Source organism: Belonocnema kinseyi, chromosome 1 (genome assembly GCF_010883055.1).
Source record: "Belonocnema kinseyi isolate 2016_QV_RU_SX_M_011 chromosome 1, B_treatae_v1, whole genome shotgun sequence".
NCBI classification, from domain to species: Eukaryota; Metazoa; Arthropoda; class Insecta; order Hymenoptera; family Cynipidae; genus Belonocnema; species Belonocnema kinseyi.
In genome coordinates this window covers 167,051,788-167,075,407 of record NC_046657.1, presented here as the reverse complement: position 1 = coordinate 167,075,407, position 23,620 = coordinate 167,051,788, and the positions used below count along the sequence as shown (strand labels likewise).

The 23,620-nt window shown below is 29.4% G+C and overlaps 2 protein-coding genes across 2 annotated transcripts in view; both read left to right on the top strand.

The window, feature by feature from the left end:
* LOC117181080 (serine/threonine-protein phosphatase 6 regulatory ankyrin repeat subunit B-like) overlaps window positions 1–23,620 on the top strand; it is a 43,815-nt gene that overhangs the window by 5,520 nt on the left and 14,675 nt on the right. The window contains exons 2-3 of the mRNA XM_033373652.1: window positions 3,029–4,714; window positions 14,971–15,709. Coding sequence (XP_033229543.1) covers window positions 3,029–4,714; window positions 14,971–15,709 — 2,425 coding nt within the window. The remainder of the gene's footprint in view (window positions 1–3,028; window positions 4,715–14,970; window positions 15,710–23,620) is intronic.
* Window positions 9,212–16,518, top strand: LOC117169553 (ankyrin-1-like). The gene is made up of 2 exons (XM_033355981.1): window positions 9,212–9,356; window positions 14,971–16,518. The coding sequence occupies exons 1-2, from the start codon at window positions 9,336–9,338 to the stop codon at window positions 15,820–15,822; spliced, it is 873 nt and encodes a 290-aa protein (XP_033211872.1). The 5' UTR covers window positions 9,212–9,335; the 3' UTR covers window positions 15,823–16,518.

Below are 23,620 nucleotides of genomic sequence, written 5' to 3'. Positions count from 1 at the left end.
AAAGAGGGAGCTCTTCTTAATATTTTGACACCAAAATAATGTCGATACACCTTACCGACTGCGAGTAAAGCCACCCACGCTTTAACTTGACAGACTGTAAATTTATGAATGATATATTTTTTAACGCTTATGCCCTTTTGCTGTGCTGAATATTGTTGCTCGTGAATTCCTTTTTATTTCAGAAATTTGGCAATTATGCTCTTTTTCCTTGCCAAAAATTATGCTCTTTCAGAATTTCAAACTTTTCACAAGTGACTCGCTATTTAAGAAGTTGATATGGAAGATTGATGGCGCAAATTTTAAACTCGAGTACAAATTGAGGATTGTATGTATTTGTATATTTTATTTACCTTGACAATCCAAGGCAGTGAAACGCCGCACGGATTTACATATCAGGGCTACAAGTTTTCGGAGCAGATTGTCAGTCTAAAATGTTGTTCTTGTTTCTCCAATATAGGTTCCAATTGTACAGAACAATGTTTCATTGTCTTCACATTGACCGCGAAAATTTAGCTTACAGAAAATGACATATTTATCTACTTTTTTGAACAACTTTGAGGTGGTAATTAATCCCCTTCCGCGGATCTGTCGCGGCAGAATTCCACTTTAGTGAAATTTCGGTTCGTTTTTAAAAAACTAAAAAAAAACAACAGAAAAATCAACTTGTAAATGGTTGAAATTCGGATTCTACGTTAAAATTTCCATCAGAAACTCACGGAGTAATCGCAATACTTTTTCTTGCAGCGTTAAAAACTTCAAAAAATAAAATACCTGTCATTGACATGGGCCGAAGGCGACTTCAAGTGCGTTCCGTCGGTAACTTTAAGAACTTTGTCTGGATGCTAGCGCCACTCAGTGGAAACCTCAGACAACAACGCTGTGATGCAAGTGAGAGAGGATTTTATTTTTAAACTTCGCGCGCAACATACCATTTGAATTATTATGGATGCGCTTGAAGTCATCTTCAGCAGAAGTTAATGACATTTTTTTTAGATTTTTAACGCTGAAAAAAAAGTATTACGATTACTCCATGAGTTTTTAATAGAAAATTTAACGTAGAATCCGAATTTCAACAGTTTAAAAGTTGATCTTCCTGTTTTTAAAATATTTTTTTAATAAAGGAACTGAATGGGGACCCAATGGGGTCTTTACGTGTACTTTATAGAGGCTCCATTCAGTTCCTTCGGTCCGCCAGGGTTTGCTCTGCGCTGTCTCTTCTTTCTCTTTCTAATATTGCACCTGCTACTGCTTGCTCCAGGGTTCGCATCAGTTTTCGCTGCAGCACAGTAGCTTGTAGTAGACTGTACTGTCGGTACTCGACTCGGGCGGAAAAATAGGCCCCCCAGCGAGCAGGTGAAAGGACTAAATACGAACTATGGAGTCCCTTTAAGCCGCAAGATTTGCACTGCGAACCCTCTACTGTAACCATCATCGCGATACATTAGGAAGAGAAAGAGAGACGCTAGAAAAAGGAAGCTAAATAGAAGCTTTAAATTCATTAATGGAGAATTTATCCGTGTTATTATGAATAATTAATTGCATGTATTTAAACTTCATGGAATTTTCATTCCCGGTTCCATGATATCTCTGTATTTTCTCTATTTTCCTTCTCCTAGTATCTCTCTTCCTCAGCCTAATGTATCGCGATAATGTGTACTGCAGAGGGTTCGCAATGCAAACCTTGCGTCTTGTTGAAGAAGACTATACTGCCAGCGCTCGACTCGTCCGAAACAATACACCCCTCGACAGCTGGGTCAAGGGGATGGATGCGAACCGCGTGGTAGATTTTACCCATAATTTTAAATAACACGGCTTCAGGGGGTGCACCCCAAAGGTGCGCGAGCTACCTGGAATCCTTCTCCTTCCAGTGGGACCCTTATCCCTCACACTTGTCTCGACGCGCTTAGTCGCCGAGATTGCCGGAGTGCAGGGTCGATTGTCGCTAATGAGCCTAAATCACCTCCGATTACCGTCCCAACTTATTCACTTAAAATTTAAAAAGTACTGATGCAAACTATTTGGAAGTCATTTTTTAGGAATCTATGGGCTTTCTCGAGTCCAGGGGTATGTCACTTCTCCTAGACAGACGAAAATTAAATATCAAAATTCCCTCATTCAATCGTGAAAATATGTAGATTCGGAGAATTTCTATTTTTAGTCAGAAATTTGGATTTAACATTATGCATAACGTAGTCATAAATAAATACCTCCAGATCTAAAGAAATCTTTGAAAAGATCAAGTTTTCTAAAATGTCTATTGTTTAATACTGTCTGCATATCGACAATAGCCTTATCCAAATTTCTGTCTGAAAATAGAAATATTCGGAATCTACATATTTTCTCAATTCAATGAGGGAATGTTGATATTTAATTTTTGTCTGGTAATGAGAAATTACATACCCCGGGACTCGTAAAAGCCCATAGATTCCCAAAAAATGACTTCCAAATAGTTTGCATAAGTTATTTTTAAATTTTAAGTGAATAAGTTGGAACGGTAATCGGAGGTGATTTAGGGTTATTAGCGACAATAGACCCTGCGCTCCGGCAATCCCGGCGACTAAGCGCGCCAAGACTGGTGTGAGGGGTAAAAGTCCCACTGGAAGAGGAAGGATCCCAGGTAGCTCGCGCTCCTTTGGTCATCGCCCGTTTCAGGCTATGTTAGGGTACCATTTAATAACTTGACGACTTAGCAACCCCTTTTTATTGGCTTGCGTTGCGCTTGAGGTAGATGCACGTCAGGGCAATGAACTGTGATGTTCAACCGGAGTTACTTTATAACGTTGCGTTGGTACCCATTTAATCCAGCCGACATTAACACTACTGTATACAATTTTTTGTCAACTGTAATGCAAAGTAACGTACGTCACTGCACGTTATTTTAAGAAAATTGTTTACGGTACCCTGCTGGAAGTACATGCCTAGAGTCTCTACCCGTTTGATAAGATTGAAATGGAGAGAAACGTTGTAAATTTTGTTTACTATGATCAATTTCTAGCTATCTAAAATGGGATTATGATCATTGTTACAGATGATGTCCCGTTATGAGCATCTGACAAGGCAAGAGAAGCTTGAAGTAGATCTTGCACATAAAATGTTGGATTCAGTTGCATGGTTTCTGAAAGAAGAAGAGAGACTTCCCATTAATGAAAAAACAGACTTAACGAGGTTTCGCCACATTATACATTTCTTCGTGGAAAAAGATGATATGGAACTGTCTCCGTGGAAATATTCAGCGCTTCTTCATCTTACTGCCAAGTGCGGATATGACGAAGCTTTTCAATTTTTCTTAGGCAATACATGCTTTGGCATTGATTTTCATATCTCGCGAGGATTAACATATATGCATATAGCTGCAGCTGCTGGTACATGTGGAATGGTACAGGCTCTTTTAGATGAAGGTTCTGACATTAATGTTCGTGCTGAGCGTACGATAACAAAATTTACGGACGATTACTGTACCTCCACTATTACTACCCGCCGAGGATTTACTCCACTCCATTACGCCTCTCATACAGGGAATATGAATGTTATCGAGATGCTATTAAACAAAGGTGCAGACCCTAACGTCTCATCATACAGGGGTTCGCCGCTTCACTTTGCTTGCGGACTAGCTACGGCTGATGGATTCGATGACGATTATCATTTGCTTACCAAAAAAAACTACACGCCGGAGTATTTAAATGAGCATGAAGTTCACCATGTGAGAGTTGTACGATTATTACTCGATCGAGGTGCTAATATCGACGAAAAAGACCCTAAAAGAGGTAGAACTCCTTTGCAAATAGCATGTTATAATGGTTATTTTAAGACTGTGGAGTTTCTTGCAGAACGTGGTGCCGATTTCAACACCATATGTCTGCGAGGTTGTACCACTCTTCACTACTCATTTTGGTACTGCAACAAAACTATCGTTAAACTTAGTTTGGAAGCGGGTGTTGACCCCAACATTAGAAATAACTCAGATAAAGCACCTTTAGATATTTTACTACGGAAGGATATACCTATGTTTACGGATCAGGTTCCTTTTTTTCCTTATAAACTTTTGGTCAAATATGGCGTTGAGATTGATGTCCAAGATTCTAAAGGAAATACGGTACTTCATAAAGCTTGTTCTAAGTATTATCATAAAGCTGCTAAGTATATTCTACAGTTAAGGGCGAATTTTAATATTCTTAATAAAGAAGGCTTAACACCTATTGATTATTGTCTGAAAATTCCTGAAGATGGAGATGAAGTTCACTTTGAGTCCCGTCATTTAACGTTAGACATTGTTTATGCTTACATAGTTATAGCTTTAAATAAAAAAGCCAACGAGGAACTTTTGTATAAAGTTAAAAGCGATGCGGCATTAACTGAAATTTATGATAAGTATGATCAAGAAATACAAACCATGAAAGAAAAGATCTTCGGATCAAGCAGCATTTCTTACTTTGATTTATTGAAGGCTGATGAGAAACTATTGGCAGCAATTTTCAGAAACAAAAATATAATGTCGGTGTTGGAGACTGAAATGTATAAGTTGAAGTTTCCATTATATGCTACTCATTTAGAATATTGCATTAAAGAGGGAAAGGTCAGACGAGATTTAGTTCAACGAGGCGCTGCCTTTTTGAAGAAAATAATTAAAAAGAACTTACCACTCTTGATTACTGATATGATTTTGAACAAATTGAACATAAAAGATTTAGAGACCTTTGAAAAAGCGTTCCGGTTTTAATTATCTCCGACTGAATTTAAAAAATATTATGTTATACTTTTAAGAATTAGATTACTATTGCATTGTACCTAATTATCGTTAAAATATAAATATTCAGGTTGAAATGATGTAATTTTTAAAGCTGAAAATAAATGTGCTTATGATAGAACAATATTTTTTGGTTTTAATGCAAATCTCCACACTCGATTGGTAAAACATTTGTTGATAAAGGGGCAAATTATTTTAAAAAATTGAAGCATTGTTATTGAAAAGTGATTTTTAGTATATTCCGTGCTAAAACGAAAGGTCTTTTCTAATACTGCCGCACAAGTTAAATCGTTTATTAAGTGATCCCGCACTTTCTTCATGGACATTGGATACAAACTTAAATAATCATCACCTACGTTAATAAAAAAGCAGCTCACAATTAGATTTAATATTTTCGTTATTCGCTATTGTCAATAAAAATGTAAACTGTTTTTTTAATTGCGCAGATGGTGGTTAACGTTTTGATGGCAGCCATGACGATTAAGGGCATGTGATACTAAAAAATGATCGATTTTATCAGTTTTAGGTTCTCCCGGTTTTTTTCTAGAATAATAATTTTTTTTTTTAATTTAGGAAATGATAGCGAACATTCTTAACGGACGTCCCTGCACACTTTTTTGTGGGTTAATTCCAACAAATTTTTATTTTTCTAAAAACGTGTGTGTATATTTCGAGGTTATGTGTGTTAAAATTCTCCCGAGCGTTACTTCCAAACTACACAATATTTTTAGCCGAAAACTTTGGACTTACAAATAAACATAGTAGCTATCCCGGAATGAGCCTTGTTTGTAGTCAATCAAAAAAGTTTATTTCATAAGTAATTTCCAAATTATCGAAATGACAGAGCTGAAAAACGACCCTAACCTCAAAATAATGCACATGCATACAATTTTTATTTAGCACAATACATTTTTTTGTTATTATACCTCAAGAAAGAGTCCGGGACTTCCGTTATGATATTTTATAGCATCTCCGAATTCAGTTTTTAAAATTTTCATTTTTATGGGAAAAAAAGCCGTGGGAACTATACCCGATCGACCACACGACGAAGTAGTTCTGAATTGTACAAACATAACATTATTGTCTACTTAAAAGATGCGCAGTATGTATTTGTTTTGATAACATTCTCTACATTTTTACCAAATAGCAGAATATTCAACTGATAAAGATAAATTTTGAACCGAAAATGAAATTTCTACTAAAAATGCAAATTTTCAACAACTTACATCAATTCCCAACTGAGGATTTAAAGTTCTAACTAAAAAAGGCAAATTTTCTACTTAAAGAAAATTAATTTCAAAGAAACAAAAAATAATTTTCAACGTAAAAACAAATAATGAAATTTTCAGAAAAAAAATTGAATTTCCAAAAATATATAGAACTTACACAGCAAAAATGAATTTGCAAACAATGATTTTTTATAAAAAAAGTCAATTTTCAAACACATAGTCGAATTTTCAACTAAAAAGAACAATTCTCAAGAAAATAAAGACGAATTTTCGAAAAATTAGTTACATTTTCAATCCAAAAATTATTTTTTAACCAATAGATGGATTTTTAATAAAATACAAGCTTTTTTATCTAAATTCAGGGTGGCCGCTGGACCAGGAAATGACCGTGAATTTATTTCTTCCATTTTTAATTTTTTAACCTACGTTTCATTTTTAAGTATTTTAAAATGCAGTTTTAAAGACTTGAACAATTAAAAATTGGAAGCGTTTAAAATCGAAGACTTTTGATAAAAAAAAACATTTTTAGTTGATCAACTGTGAATATAAATTAATTAATGATTTTTTTAAAATGAATTGTACTGTAAGATTCAAAAATTAAATAATAATTGATTGCACAAGACGATCCGGTATCATTTCAAAATTTTAGAATGCCCAGGTTTTAAAGTGAAAATTTAAACTGGCTAAAATATTCCATTTTTAAACCATGCAATTTGAAAGTTTTCAGTTTAAAAAAAGAACAGTTACTTAATATTTAGAAATATCTGACTGTTCATTTAAAATAAGTAGTTATAAATTAAATATTCAAAACGAAACTTAGAGCGTTACAATTTTAATTGTTCTATTGAATCAAATTTAACTTGAAAGTCAAGTTGTTGAATTTTGATGTATAAATAAAAATCGAACACCTATTATTCTTAGACAAAATCCGAGTAAGTTGAAGAGATATTCAGAAGATTTGCATAAATTCAAAATTACTTTAAAATTTGAAATGATTTAATATAATTGAAATAAAGTGTCTAGGTGTACTGACAAAATCCGTCTATTGGTACTAAAAAATCGGTGCAAATAGCCCACGGCCTAATTTAATAAACATTGCCTAGGAAAATTGAAAATGATTTTTTTATTTTAATAAACTAATTTTAATAGAATATTTAAAAAGATTGATAAAGATTTAAAAATGAATGTGGAAGATTTTAAGAAAATGTCTTTAATTTGGCAGAATTAAAAAAAAAAGAAGAAAAAATGTAAGGATTTTTAAGCTATTTAAAATAAACGTAATTTAATTTTTACTTTGAACAGGGAATTTTCAATTTTTATAAATTTATAGTTAAAACTGGAATTTATCCACAATAATAATTCTGATTTGGAACCGGGAATTGTTAAATTTCAACAAACTCCGAGTATTTAATTTACTGGAAATTTTGAAAAAGGAACAAAATTCTGAATTGGAACAGGAATTTTTTTCAAAGAAATCTAATTCTGAGTTGAATCAGGGAATTTTCAAATTTAAACCAAGTCTGAGTTGAAACTGGTTTTTATCCAGAAGTATTGTAATTTGTCTTGGAACGGGGAATTCAAAAATTTAAACAACTTCCGAGCTGGAACAGCAGCGTATTTTTTAAAAGAATGCATTCTAATTCTAAGTTGAAATGGGATATTTTCGGAAAAATTAAAATTATGAATTTTAACAGGGAATTTTACAGAAAAATTCTAATTCATAGTTGAAATTGAGAATTTTCGAAAATTATTAAACCTCCGGATTTGAACAAGGAATTTTCAACCAATTCTGTGTTGAAAGTGGAATTTATCCAGGAGAATAACAATTCTGAATACAAAAATTAAATATCTTAAATAAAAATTTTATTTCCAAGTTGAAACGATGTATTTTTAAACAAAATTCAAATTATGAATTGGAACAGGGAACTTTACTAACAAATTCTAATTTTTAATTGAAATGGAGAATTTTCGAAAAGAATTAAAATTCTTGATTTGAACAGGGATATTACCCAAAGAATTTTATATCTGAGTTCAAATCAAGAATTTTCCTAAAGACTTAAGATTCTGGATTGGAACTGGAAATGTTGATTTTTTAACCAATTATGAGCTGGAATTGGAATTTATCCAAGAGAATAACAATTATTTATGAAAAATTGAAAGTTTTCAAACAAAATTGTTATTCTGCGTTGAAACTAGGTATTTTCAAAAAAAGTTAAATTATGAATTCGAACAGGGAATTAAAAAAAATGTAATTCTTACAATTAGTTGAAATGGAGATTTTTCGAAAAGAGTAAAAATAATGCAGTTGAACAGGAAATTTTCAACTTTTAACTAATTCTGAGCTGGAATTAGAATTTAATTTTTTTGAAAATGGTGTAATTTTAAACATTTTAAAATTCATTCACTGATTCTTCAGCTCAGACAATTGAAAATGATAACGTGGATTTATATTTTTGGAAATAAATCTGAATCTTTGAACTCTACAATTTATAGAAGCATTTAATTTAAAATAGTTCAGTTGAAAAGTGTTAGCAGCTTTCATTTTATACGTTTAAATTATTGAGAATTTAAATACAAAATTGTTGAATGAAACAACTTTTTAACTTCAATTTTTAAAGCTTAAAATTCAAGAGTTTCACATTGAGTGCTTTTTTCAGTTTTTATTACTTCGAATGGAACACTTTTTAGATTTAGTGTTTAATTTTTTAAATCTCAGTGACCGTGGAAAATTTTTGTGAACCGGGAAAAAACCGGGAATTTTTTTCATTGATTAAAACGGCCACCCTGCAAATGGTTCATTTTTACACTAAAAGAGGCCAATTTTTAACCAAAAACGGACAATTTAAATTCTTAACGCACATAAATCTTGCTACAGTGAAAAACCTTCCGGGTTGCAGAAGACTGTGCAGAGATAATAAGAATTGTATAGGTGCCCCGCACTGCGTCGGCCCTGCGCTGTTCTCTATTTGCATTGGAAGCTTTTGCGCCTTGCACTTCAAGCCTAATAATATAGGAAGCATCGTGTCAAATTGATACTTTATCCGAGAAAATATAATTAATATAAATGCCGTAAGAATATTTTTAACGATCTTTTGTAAATTCATAAGTAATTTTGCAATTCTATATCATTTTTCCATTTTTCAGTGTAGACATTATGATGCGCTCCGGGCTTCTGCGCATGTCGAATAGAGTTTTCACTTAGAATTTGCTCAGGGCTTGCGCAGAAGTACTTCTACCTCTGGCGTCTCATTAAACTCCCCAGTCGACATTAACAAACGTTGGTAAACAGTTGATAAACGTTTAGTCATTCGCTTCGTACGGTCCACACATCAAAGACAAAAATAAAGATTCGAGTGAACGTAATGGCATCCCAGATTATGAATGTAAGTACATATATTTTTTGTTTTAATATTGTTCTAGAATTATATTTATATTATTATATATATTATATTTGTTTGAATTTGAAAAGTTTACCTAATTTGTGTTTGTATCAAAAGTATTAATTAAAATTAACGCATTTCAATCAATAAGATATATTTGATCAAATAATTGTCTATTTCGGTTTATCTAATTTATTCATTTATTTACGTATTATTTACGTTACGAAAATTACCTTTAATGGCGAAGAAGCGTTTTATATTTTTGAGTGGCGTCACTGTTAGGAGAATGAATGAACACAAATATTTCATTCTAGCATTAAACATTTTTTAAATCGCAGTACTTTTTTTTAATAACTAGAAAGGTTTTTTTTTTTTAATAGCAGTCTTTTTAATAAGGCAAAAACTGTTTAGTAATTTAGGCGTAAAATGAAATTTTAAAAGGTTAAGTTAAGGCTCATTTACACCTCTCTTAGTAAAACTCTTTCTCTGACTATCATTTGGCAGTGGCATAAGCTTGTTCCTTTTTTAAAACTTTCCGGATATTTTGCTCGGGGAGTTTCTAGTATGAGATAAGATAACATTAAAAATTATTTTCACATATTAGAGTTTTTTAAACAGATATGTAAATGAGCCTTAACCTGAACATTCTAAAATTTCATTTTATGCCAAAATTACTACATTAACAGTTTTCCCTTCTGTATAAACATTGCTATTTCAAAAAAAATCCAGATATTGTCTACAAACGGAGGTAAGAAATTCTTATATTTTAAAAAACGACGCGAAATCAATACAAGCCTAAAATATTTGAAGAGCATTAATAAATCTTCGATTTTACTTATTGTAACCTCCTTGAGGGTCATTCAAATAATGCGTCGACCGTTTTCCTTTTGTTTATTACGTAGTATCCCTTTTGGATTCACGGCAATTTTATTCTCATATTTATTTAATCAAAGGAAAAGCGTATGCCGTATTATGTGCACGAACTCTTAAGGCGCTTCAAATGGCCGTCAAATTCACCACCGCTAAAGTATGTCTAAACGGGAACAAAAGTATTTTCGAGAATAATCTTTCCGAACTGACCCGTATAATTGCTGTTAGCTTATGTGGTTAAAATATTGCGTTCAACAACTCAACTGTTTTCACCTACTTTGACGATAGCGAATTTGACAGCCGTTTGGAGCGACTTAAGGAGGTTGGGACGAGGGCCCCATCTCAATATTGAATTACTGCAGTTTATTCCTTAATTTCTAGAATTACATATTTTATATATAATTAAGGGGATTTCATTCAAAACAGGAATATGCCCTTATTTTCTAAGAAATATGTTATTCTAGAATTTATGGACTAAACTGAGGTATTTCAATTTTAAGGTTGGGTCCTCGTTCCAACGCCCTTACGGCTATGTCAGCATAACTTCAAACAAAGATTCACCTTTTTTTTCGAATCCAACTTATGTTTACGCGAACCAGGAGATCGATTTGGATGTTTGGGAAATTGAATAAAAAGCACCGAAAAACGTGTCTTTCAATATTTTTACGAGTATAAAAAAAGTTTGTTTTTCATAATTATAATAGTTTGGGACTCAACAAACGATATTTAGTGCTTCTTACTGAAAATTGACAGTTCAAATCTTTTTTTCATTTTTATTGAATTTAACTGTTATTGATTTCACAGTGAAGCCTTTCTGGGTTGCAGTATTGGCTATCAGTTTTCGTTAAGGATTAATTTTGTTTCTAGCTGAAAAACGAATTATTTATTCCTTAATTATATTTATTTACCGAAAATATATATTTTCTGGCTAAAAATTCAACTCTTTTGTAGGAAACTCAACAATTTTGTAGAAAAATATTTGATTCGGAAATTTCTAGAATGAATAATAAATCTAAAGTTTTAACGTTCCGGAGAAGAAATGTTAAAATTTTTCCCATTAAACATTACTTTTTATTTTGAAAGTTTTTTTGTTGTTGAAATAATGCAATTAGTTTTATAATTTTGGAAACACTTGTTTAATCAGCTGTAATGTTAAATTGTACTGTTATTATATGATAACAATTTAAAATTGGAGAATTTCAGATGCTTTGAATTTGAAAGAATCAATTTAGTTTTAATTATTAAATTGTGAACATTTAGTCGTTTTGAATTAAAAATGATTAAAATTCAATACATTTAATTATTAAATTTGAACTTTTTTAGTTATCAAAAATATAATTTCGGCTCCTTAGAATTTTAAATTACACAATTTTGAATATTCAAATTTTAATGTTTTGACATTGTCCTATTTTCTGAATTTTAATCTAAAATCATACCAATTTCGTATTTATATATTTTTAATTTCCAAAGCTTGCAATTCGGAATTACTGATTCTTTGAAAAATATTTTAAACTTTGTATTAAAAAAATTGGTTTAATAATTGGTTTTTAAATTTGCATATTTTTCTGTTATGAAATGGAAATCTAGAGACCCGAACGCGCGCTTTGCGCGTGTGCATTTACTGCTAATATGTGTTCAGTATGCATCGCTTTATTTTTCTTTGTTAGATAAAAAAGTTTCTTATTTTAATTACATACTTATACTAGGCCTCAAATACTGTTCCCTATATCTCCTATTGTACCCTATATTCAGTTAAGGTCCCTGAAGTGCCCTGTCTTCAATATTTGGCCCCTACGGGTTCCCTATTTGAGTTAGGGAGTATGGAAAATCAAAAATCGCAGAATATATGTAAGAAGTAACTGGAAATAATGGACTGGGAATTTATTTAGTGTACAATGCGTAATTCAAAAGTATTTCACTTTAAAAATGCTTTATTTTTATTTTTAGGCATATGATTTTAATTTTTAAAACGGAACAATAATTTCGTTGATAACACGATTTTCAATTTGTTCAAAGTTGACGAATTTCCAGATTGTTACTGTTTCAGTTCGAAAGTCTTAGCCATTAAAAAAATTTGAACGTGCGATGGAAACTTTATAAATTATTTTCAACTTAAAAAATAATTTAATGATAAGATATTCGTAATTAAAGGCTTATATTAAATTAAAAATATTGTTTCAGTCCAAAATATTCCATTTTTAACCCGTTCAGTTAAAAAAAATCTTAAGAATTTGAAAGTAAATTGTTTGGCTGAGAAATATTTAAATCATTCTAAATTTAAAAAGCTTTTAAACTTTTAACGTTACATTTTTTATTATTCTAATTAAAAAATGTTTAATTCGTCAGTCTAATTGTTGAATTTTTATGTAGAAATAATAATTCAACACTTATTATTTGTGGGAAAAAATTTGAATAATTTTGAGATATTTAGAAGTTTCGAAAAGATTCAAAATTAATTTTTAACTTGAAATAGTGTCTTCAAATAGTTTATGTCTTGAGATGGTGTTTTTAATTTATATTTTGAAATGGTGTATTTAAAAGAATATACTTTTTTCTACAATTTTGGAAATCTTTTTAAATATTCAGTTAAAATAATATTTAAAAATAAAAAATCATTTTCAATTTTCCTAGAAATATTAAGAAAATGCTGTTATTATTTTGGAACCCTTTTAAAATTTCTAAATATTTCTTAAAATTACTCGAGATTTTCTACAAGTAATAAGTATTCAAATGTTATTTATAAATTTAAATTTGAAGGAAATTTGTGTAAATTCGCAGGGGTTTCGAAAAGTTGTAGGACACATATAATTAATTTTAAGTCATTTCGAAGTTCTGAAAAAATTTGAATGATAATTTTAATTTTGATCAAATTTAAATCAACTTCTAGATTTCTCAAGATTTTGAAATAAAATTTCAAATCTAAATTTCCCAATTCTATAATTTATGAATGTTAACAATTCTGAATTTTGTAACTTACGTTCATTTCATTTAAAACTGTTCAGTTGAAAAGTGTTAGTCCCTTCCAGTTTATAAGTGTAAATTATTAAGCATTTGATTACAACATTTTTTAATTGAAAAACTTTCAAACTTCAATTTTAAAAGTTTAAAATTCAAGCGTTCCACTTTGAATCCTCTAATTTGTTGTTGTTTTTTTGTATTACTTTAAATGGGAAAATGTTTAGAATAGAGTCCGATTTAAAAAATTGTTGTCACCTGGAAAAGATATTTGCATACCGGGAAATGACCGGGAATTTTTTTCTTTGATTAAAACTGTCACCCAGTTTAAGATTTTAGGGTATTTTTAAAACTTCTAAGTCATTTTCAGGAGCTTATAGTTTGGAGTATTTTAGGGAACTTTAAGATAACCAGAATAAAAAAATTAATTTAATGTTATTTTATAAAATTTTCTATGATTTTAAGGGATTTTAAAACTGAATGTATTTTAATAAATTTCCCATGATTTCAGAAGATATAATAGAATTAAACGGGATTTTAGTGGATTTTAAAGAATTTATTCATTATTGAGGTACTTTGTAGAGTTTCAAGGATTTGAAGAGATTTTTTAATATTTTTTGTAAAGCATTTAGATCGTGCCCTGAATTTAATATAATCAATACAATGTTTTTCGATTCTTCAAATTGTTTCAATTCTTTTAAATTTAACTTGAATTGTTTTGTAGTCATTAGTCGCTTTTTATGTTAGAAGTTAGTAGGGTCTCACATATTTCAAGGGATCGATTTGTTTTGAGTTTACCTTAAATTCTTTGAAATTTTGTTGAATTTTTCAAATTACATTGAATCCTTCTAAATATTTCTAAGATCCTTTCAAACTTACTAAATTCAATTATGTTTTTTCTTCATATTTTCAAATTGTTTTAAATACATTTGATTTGTTTAAATTCAACTTTAATTTGCACGAATTGCATTGAATTCTTCATCTAATATCTCTCTAAACTTATTCCAGCTTACGGAAATATATAGATTTTTAAAAACATTTTTTCCAATTCATTTGAATTCTTTTTAATGTAAGTTGAGTTGTTATCAAATCTTTTGAATGTAATATATTCCCTTTGAGCGCGAAAAAAGTATCCTATCAGCGTGACAAAAAGTACCCTCAATAAATTCCAAAAATGCAGTTCATTTTCCATTTCCGTTTAAGCTTTTCAGAGAAACATCTCGTGGACTTTATGGTAATTTCATATTAATTTCAGAACATGGGCGTGTTGGATGTTTCCAAAAAGTGATATAATTTTACGAAACTGATATAAAAACTTGATATGATCAATACCATTTTTCTCGATTTTTAAAATTGTTCCAATTCATTTTAATTCTTTTGAATTCAACGTTAATTATTTTCTAGTCATTAGTCACTTCTTGTGCTAGAAATTAGTAATTTCTAAGATTTTAAGAGATTGCTTTTTTTTTAATTTGCCTTGAATTCTTTCAAATTGTTTTAATTTCATTTGTTTTCAAATTCAACTTGAATTTTCACGAATTGCATTGAATTCTTCTTTATCTAAAATCCCTCGAAACTTATTCCAGTTTCACAAAAATATATGGATTTTTGAAACACATTTTTTCAATTCATATCTAATTCTTTTGAATTTAAATTGGGCTGTTACGAAATCATTTGAGCGTGACAAAAATTACCCTCAATAAATTCCAAAATTTAGTTTATTTTCCATTCCCTTTTAAACTTTATCGAGAAATATTTCGTGGGCTTTATAGTAATTACACATTAATTTCAGAACATGGACGTGTTGGATGTTTCCACAAAACTTCAAAAAGACCTGGAAGAATCTCTAATCTCAAGGATTTTGAATGCAGTAGAAATATTTATGAAGGAAGAAGATAGACTCCCAAAAAATGGGGAGGACGACAGTACCACTAGATTCCGGGACTTGATAAATTTTTTTCTCATCCAGAAGAAGGATTTCGACATCTTGAGTCCAAATTATGCAACACTTCTTCATTTTGTTGTGAAACACGGGGACAATGAAAGTTTCAAGTCACTTTTGGACGGCAAAAGTAATTTCGACGTGAATGCTCACAACTCGAAAGGAACGACCTTGATGCACGTTGTTGCCATAAATGGTACGTGCCAGATGATGCAGGAACTTCTGGATCGCGGTGCCGACATTAATATCCGAACCGGACAAAATGACATAGTACATCAAAATGCAACATTTAATAACTTATCCTTTAATATCACATCGTTTAATAATAATGATGGTGAAATTGAAGGATATACTCCTCTTCATTGTGCCGCCTATGCGGGAAATTTTGAAGTTTTGCGGATGCTTCTGAACAAGGGCGCGGACATTAACGCTATCTCCTATTACGGAACGCCCCTTCATTTCGCCTGTGGTGAAATTAACGGTAATCTTGAGCACGATTATTTGCTTAAAAAGAAAAGCTATTGGTCCGAAGATAAAAAAATTAGTGATGTTGATCGTGCCAAACTTGTTCAAATGCTTCTTGATCGGGGTGCGCGTATCGATGTGACAGATTCAAATAGGAAAACGGCACTTCAAAGGGCCTGCTTTAATGCTAATTTACCAATAATAGAGGTTCTTTTGGATCATGTTGCCCCGATTTAAAAACAATGAGGCAAATATGGTGTCAAAGTAAATATATATCACAGTATTTATATATTAATGTTATTTTATATATGTCAATTTATACTAGCTTTTCAATTTTTCTGTGATATGAAGCATGAGTCATTTTCGTCTAAATTAAATTATATATTTTTACTGCGCAATGGAAATGTGTCGATGTGATTTTAAGCGTAAGCAAAAGTGTGGAAATATTGTGTCTTTGTGATCATTTTATATTTTTTTCATGGTAACTAATTGTTTTTACCATTTCTAGAAAACAGACTCGAGAGTGTCGACAATTTTATTTTATTAACCCTGAAAAATGAGAATTTTATATGCCAAATTATGTGCCTATAAGTATAGAGTTTTAATTTAAAGGGATGGCGATGATGTCCATAGTCTGATATTTTTTGAACAATAATTATTGAAGATAATGACTATTTTGTTATTGTAATAGTCATATGAAAAAATATATGTAGAGAGAATTTTGGAATGGTAAATGTTCTTTTCTTTTTCTTCGCCGTGACAATTTATTGGAAGTTTCCAATTTTTTACAATGGAAAGAAAGGTTTTTTTTACCTTTTAATATTTATGAGATAAATGATATATTTCTTGATAGTGTAATAAGCCGAATATTCTTGTCGCGTTATTTTGTAATGATATCGAAAGAATAATAAAATGTAATTTTTCATTAAAAAATGGTAGTTTTATTTATCATATAAAAAAGACTGTAATTTTAATGCTCTTATGATTTCCAAATAATTACGGAGTATTTCATAACGGTAGGCTGCTTGAATGATGCATAAGCAGATTAGGTCACAAAATTGCTAATTTCAGCAACACGAACAAAAATTCATAAAAGATAAAAAAATGATATTATTCCTTAACTTAATTGTTATCAAGAAACTTCGTGTAGAAAATTTATATAATTTCAAATTAAATTTTCGAATGTACAATTTTAAAGTAGTTTAATTTTTAAGGCCTAAATTAAGGGCATGTGTTTACACAGTGTGAAACACAATTTCCCCGGCCTTTTTCCATAACAATGAAAAATTTTTAAAACTGAATTTCGAGATGTTATAAAATATCATAACGGACGTCCCCGGACTCTTTTTTGAGGGATAATAACAAAAAATTTATTGTGCTAAATACAAATTTTATGCATATGCATTATTTTGTGTAAGGACGTCCGTTAGCATGTTCGCTATCATTCCCCAGTTTTTGAAGGAAAAATATTTCTTATCCTAGGAAAAAAGCCGGGGAATCTAACACTGAAAAAATCGATACTATTTCCTAAGCGCTATGCAAATTAATCACATTTTGCTAAATTAAAACTTTTTTGAATGAACCTACAAAAAAGTGTGTGGGGACGTCCATTAGCATGTTCGCTATCATTTCCCAAATTTTTAAGACAAAATATTTATTATTCTAGAAAAGAAGCCGGGGAACCTAAAACTGGTAAAATCGACAATTTTCGAAGCATCACATGCCATTATTTGTTTTTATGTTTCTTATTTTTTAAATGTTTAATCAAGAACATTACTTATTCTTTCAATTTAGTTGCTTATTTTAGTTTTATAAAACAGGTGAAGAGTATTATGACTTGATATTAATTTGAAAAAATATTCTTAAAATGAGGTAGTTTACCAGATTGCGCGATCTATTCGGTTTCGAATAGAAATAGATTTTTTTTGTATACAATTTATTATTAAAAGTTTATATTTCAGTCGTAAAATATAGTCGAAGTTTCAGTTATGCAGTTTGAAAAGAAAACATTTCAAGTAGGGTCAGTTTTTCGTGCATTTACTTCTGAATTTCATAAACATAACATGATTATGTTTACTAAAAGAGCGTTTTATAGTACTTTTCTTCAAAAGTTTATTAATTTTATGGTTAGTTAAGATACATGGATATTTTTTAAGGTAGTAAGATTGTCCATTAGTGGGGCACGAATTTTGGGGCAAAGAAGCAATTACTGGGACAAGAAAAATTCAATGCAGTTTATCAAAATAAAAGGGCACAATTTACTTATAATTGATTACAGAATACATTAAAAAGCAAGATTGGATTGTGATTACCGTTTAATTATTTATTCTACAAAAGTTGTTCAAAGTAGGTTTATTGAAACTTCTAATTCTAACCTCAAAATTTGCCAACTCCTTTAGGTAAGTAATTTAATAATAACTCGTAAATTAAATTTTTTAATAAAATTAGCAAGTGCATTAGAATTTAATATTATCGATTTACTTGCAAATTAAACTGTTTGGTAGTAAATTTGATATTAGAATTCATCTTAATTCAAGTTAATACATACATTGAAAAATGTATTATATCAATTTAAATTATTTTTTGGTTATAAATTTTATTTTTTGGTTACAAATTTTATTTTTGGGTTATAAATTTTATTATTTGGTTGAAAATTGTATTGACTGAAAAATTTGTTTCGATTAATATTTCAACTATTTTGTTTAAAATTCGTATTTTGGTTCGAAAATTTACCATTTTAATATAAACTACTTTTTTCTGAGAGAAAAATGCAACTGTTTTGTTGAAAATAATATTCTTATGGTAGAAAATTAAAAAATTTGCTTGAAATATTTTTCTTTTTTTAATAAAAAATCTTATTTGTTTCAAAAATCATGTAACATTTAATTTATAATTAAAACCTTTTTTGTTTGAAATATCAACTACAATATTTTTTGATAAGAATTAATCTCTTTTGGTGGAAAATAAGCCTTTTATTTAAAAATTCAAGAATTTTTTTAGAAAATTGAAATATTAAGATAACCAAAAAAGTTAAATTCTGATCAAAAAATTTAAGGGCATGTGATACTTAGAAAATGGTCTATTTTACCAGTATTAGGTTCCCCCGGCTTTTTTCTAGAATAATAAATATTTTGTCTTAAAACTTTGGGAAATGATAGCGAACATGCTAACGGACGTCCCCACACACTTTTTTTGTGTTTTTTTTTTTTTATTAAAAAGTTTTTGATATTTCTAACAACGTGCGTGTATATTTCGAGGTTATGTGTGTTACAATTCACCCGAGCGTTACTTCCAAACTACACAATATTTTTGGCCGAAAACTTTCGACTTACAAATAAACATAGTAACTGTTCTCCCGGAACTAACCTTGTTTGCAGGCAATCAAAAAGTTTATTTCATAAATAATTTCCAGATTATCGGAAAGGCAGAGATGCAAAACGACGTAACCTCAAAATAATGTATATGCATAAAATTTGTATTTAGCACAATACATTTTTTTGTTATTATCCCTAAAAAAAAGAGTCCGGGGACGTCCGTTATGATATTTTATAGCATCTCCGAATTCAGTTTTTAAAAGTTTTCATTTTTGTGGAAAAAAAGCTGGGGAAACTGTAAGTATCACATTCCCTTAATATTTGATATTTCAACCAAAAAAGATTTTAATTACATATTGAAAGCAGTTGAAATAATTTAAAAACATCGAATTTTTAATCAAACTGCTGAAGCGTCAACCTGAACAGATTAATTTTCTACCACAGTTGCATTTTTGCTCAAGAAAGATGAAATTTATAATTAAAAGGATACGTTTTTGAACCAAAACGACGAATTTTCAAGAAAATAGTTCATATGTTGATCAAAAAATATTTTTCAATCAAGAAATAAAATTTTTTTTAACCAAACTGTTGAATTTTCAAATAAAAAAGATGAGTCTTCTTCAAAACAGTTATATTTCTAATTTGAAAATATACATTTTTAACAGAAAAGTTAATTTAATGAATTCATCTTAAAAAGTAAATCGCTAATATTAATTTTATTAATATTTAATACAAATCTATAATATTAAATTTTAATGCATACTTACTAATTTTGATTAAAAAGTTAAATTTATGAGATACTATATTACATACATTACTTAACTATATTAGCAATTGAAAAACTTTGAGGTTATAATTGGAGGTTTAAATAAACTACTTTGAACAACTTTTTTAGAATAAATAATCAATTGAACGGCAAGGTTGTGTCTTACAAATAATATTATTTATACTTTACTAAGCTAATAATGCGACATTTAATTAAAAACACGGCGAAAGTGACAGTCTCAGCAATGGAAACTCACATTCTAGTGTCCGAAACTGAGAGTCAGCGACAGCTCGCCCCGATTTATGCAACTTCGCCGAGAATTTGCCCAAATGCTGGACATTTAAATATCCCTTAAAATACCATAAAATATTTTAAAATCATTTAAAATACTTTGCAATTTTTTCAAGCGCTGAAAAATTCCTGGAGATCTTTTAGAAAATCCAAAAATTCTGGGAATCTATTGAAAATATTTTCAAATCTTTTACATCCTTTAAAATCCCTTAATTCTTCTAAATAAATTGATTGAAATCCATTAAAATATTAACAATTCTGTTCAAATTCTATAAAATCTGATGATATTTCCCGAAATCTAGGAAAATCGATTTAACAGTAAATAAAATCAGTAAATGATAAATACAGGTATAAAATTCATATTGCGAAAGATTTCAAAGATAGAACGATTTCAATGATTACCCTAACATTTCTCAAGTTCCGCAAAGATTTCAAATATATTTAAAAGAAATGACAAAGATTGCAATATTTTTATAAAAATTTCGAAAGAATTAAAAGATTTTACAAATATTTCAGATAAATTTTGATGATTTCCCAAATATTTCACAGGTTTCGTGAAGATTACAGATAACAAATATTTCGCAAAGATCTAAAAAAATGTCAATAATGTCACAAATATATTACTGAATATTTAAAATATTTTGCAAATTTTTTTAAAGAATTCACAAAGATTTCAATGAATTCCCAAACATTTTACAGGTTTCGCAAAGATTTTAAATAAACTAAAAAGATTGCACGAAATTTCTAAAGATTTCAAATGTTTCGAAAAGATTTTTAAAGAATTCAAAAATTTGCGGTACATTTCAAAGATTTCAATGAGTGTCCGATTATTTTAAAGATTTCAGATAGAAGGATGTCCTTCACAAACACTTTAATGTTTTTCCAAATTTCAATAATTTCACCAATATTATATTTAAGCAATATTGCAAAGATTTTAAAAAGATTTCACTGATTTCCCAAAGATATTTGATAGATTTGAAAGATTTCAATGATTTACAAAATAATTTAAAGATTGCACGAAGATTGTACAGGTTCCGCAAAGTTGCAGATGAATTTAAAAGATGTCAAGAAGATTTAACAAAGCTCGCAATAATTTACCAAAAATTAAAAATATTTTGCAAAGATTTTTTAAAGAATTCGCGAAGATCTCCAAATAGTTTAAAAAGATTTTACAACAATTTCTATGATTTTTCAAATATTTCGCAATGGTCTCAGATAGCTTTCAAAGAATTCCAGGATTTCCCAAAGATTTCAATATGTTCGAAAGTATGTCCAAAGATTTCTAGAAAATGTAATGATTCTTTAAGGCTTTCACAAAGATTAAAAAGATTTTGGATAGACCTATACGATTTTACAAAGACTTCAATTATTTCACAAATATTTTAGATAAATTTTAGAGTACACAATAAATTCTATGATTCTTTAAAAATTTCAAACATTTAACAAAATTTTGGATAGATTTCAAAGATTGCACAAAGATTTCAATAACTCCCCAATTATTTTAAAGATTTTAGATCAATTTAGAAGACTTCACAGACTTCAATGATTTGCCAAAGATTTCAATAATTTCACAAATATTACCAAAGATATTTTTGAAATCTTTCCAAAGATTTGAGAAAGATTTAAAGGATTTTCAAATATTTCACAAAGATTGCGGATAGATAAAAAACATTTCGTAAAGGTTTCAATGCGTTTCCTAAAGATTTCGGATAGACTTCAATGACTTTCGGAAGATTTGTCTAATTTCATAAATATTACCCAATATGTCAAAAATATTTTATATATTCCAGAAAGATCTCAATTATATCACAATGATTTCAGAAAAATTACAAGTTTCCAAAGATTTAAAAAAAGTTCACAAATATTACAAAATATTTCGCAAAGATTTCAAGAAGATTTGACAAAGATGGGGCTATGATTTCACAACGATTAAAAATATTTCGAATTGATTTAAATTATTTCACAAAGATTTAAGATAGATTTCAAATATTGAACAAAGAAAAAATTAAAAGTTTTCAAGTGAATGACAAACAAAATGAGAATTTCTATTTTGGAAAAATGTGAATGATCCCATGAATTTAATCATTCTATTTGAGAAGGGGACAAATTAATACTTTGCCCCTCCCTCGTAGATTTCTAGGGGGGGGGGGGGGCATTACCCTTGATGTTCCCTAGATTCATTGATGATCTCGTCGGATTCTGATTCTTCCTCATATCCTGCATCATCAACATTTATATACAATATTTTTTAAATTAACGTCCGTCATATTTGTTTTCTAACCCAGACGGAAAAATTATATATTTTTTATATATACGGTGTGTCTTATTTTACATAGTCGAGCCTCTCGATAAGGCACCTCTGCGGAGGCGGTAGGGGAAATTTTTCTCGGAAGCGCGCTTTTTTCATGACGCGCTTAAAAATTCTTGGAAATCTTTTAAAGTACTCTTCAATTCTTTAAATCTTTGATATAAAAAAAATTTCTCATATAAATAGAATAAATCATTTTATTGATACTTCATATACATCCTTACTGGTAAGGTAATTAAAGTTTCAACAATATTTCAATCAATGCATTTTTTTTTGTTTGAAATCTCTAGACGCAAAAAAAACTACTTCTAAATGGCCCATCTAGCTACAAGTTCTGTAAGGCTAGGATATTCAATCGGAGCCACAATTCGTTCAATGATTACAGGTCTTTTATTAATTTTCGAGATATGGTGAACAGAAAAAAGTTATACAGACACACAAACCTCCCTCTATGGGGAGGCAAATTATCTTCAAATATATTTCAAAGACTATACGAATTCCCTAAATTATTGTGAAATTCTTTGCAATTTATTTCAATATTATTAATGTGTTTAGAATTTTTTATGTTTATTGAAATGCGTCAAAAATCACATCAAATTATAAAATCCTTTTCAAAAACCATAGTAAATCTTTCAAAATCCTTATGACGTTTAAGAAATTCTTTAAAATTGCATTGTTTTATTTTCTAATATCTTAAAAGCCCTTGAAATCTTTGAAATAAGATTAAATCCCTTAATTAACCCTCATTGTACAATTGGGATTCCACTCACCCTACGACCTGTTTTTCTTATGATTCTGATGACAAGAAATTTTATAATATTCCAAAAAACAGATATTGCACAGTAACCATTTCATTCCTGATAAAATTTCCTTTCTCTTAAAAGAAAACGTAAACATTGACTAATTTCATCGAAATATATAAACAATCATATTTGGCATTACTTAAAACAATTATAATGCTTGAAGATTATATGAATTATCTAGAATCCTGTCCTTTATTCGTTTTACGAATAAATAAATATTGTAAATACTTTCAATTTAGAGAGTTCGAATGATTTGATTTTTTACTCAATTAATAGTTTTTTTTAATTTATACAAAAATTGCAGTTTCTAAATTTGGTTAATAAAACACTCATTTAATTTTCTTTCACATGTCTTTCCTCGTTCCGTTTAAAGAAACTAATATTCACTTTTCTATCAATTAAAAAAAAATACACCTTTTAATAATGTTAATTTTTCATTTTTTGATAATTAATATGTAGACTTAGTTTAAACTATTTGTGACAATCATAAATAGCATGTTTCTTCTAGGGGCGTGTAAGACGGTGTAACAAATTTTTTTCTCATTTGTTATCC

Bases quoted from the DNA above. Each gene is read 5' to 3' on its own strand.
- LOC117169553 (XM_033355981.1), top strand. From the start codon at position 9,336: ATGGCATCCCAGATTATGAAT. The intron at 9,357-14,970 runs GTAAGTACATAT...CATTAATTTCAG, and splicing joins TGGCATCCCAGATTATGAAT to AACATGGACGTGTTGGATGT.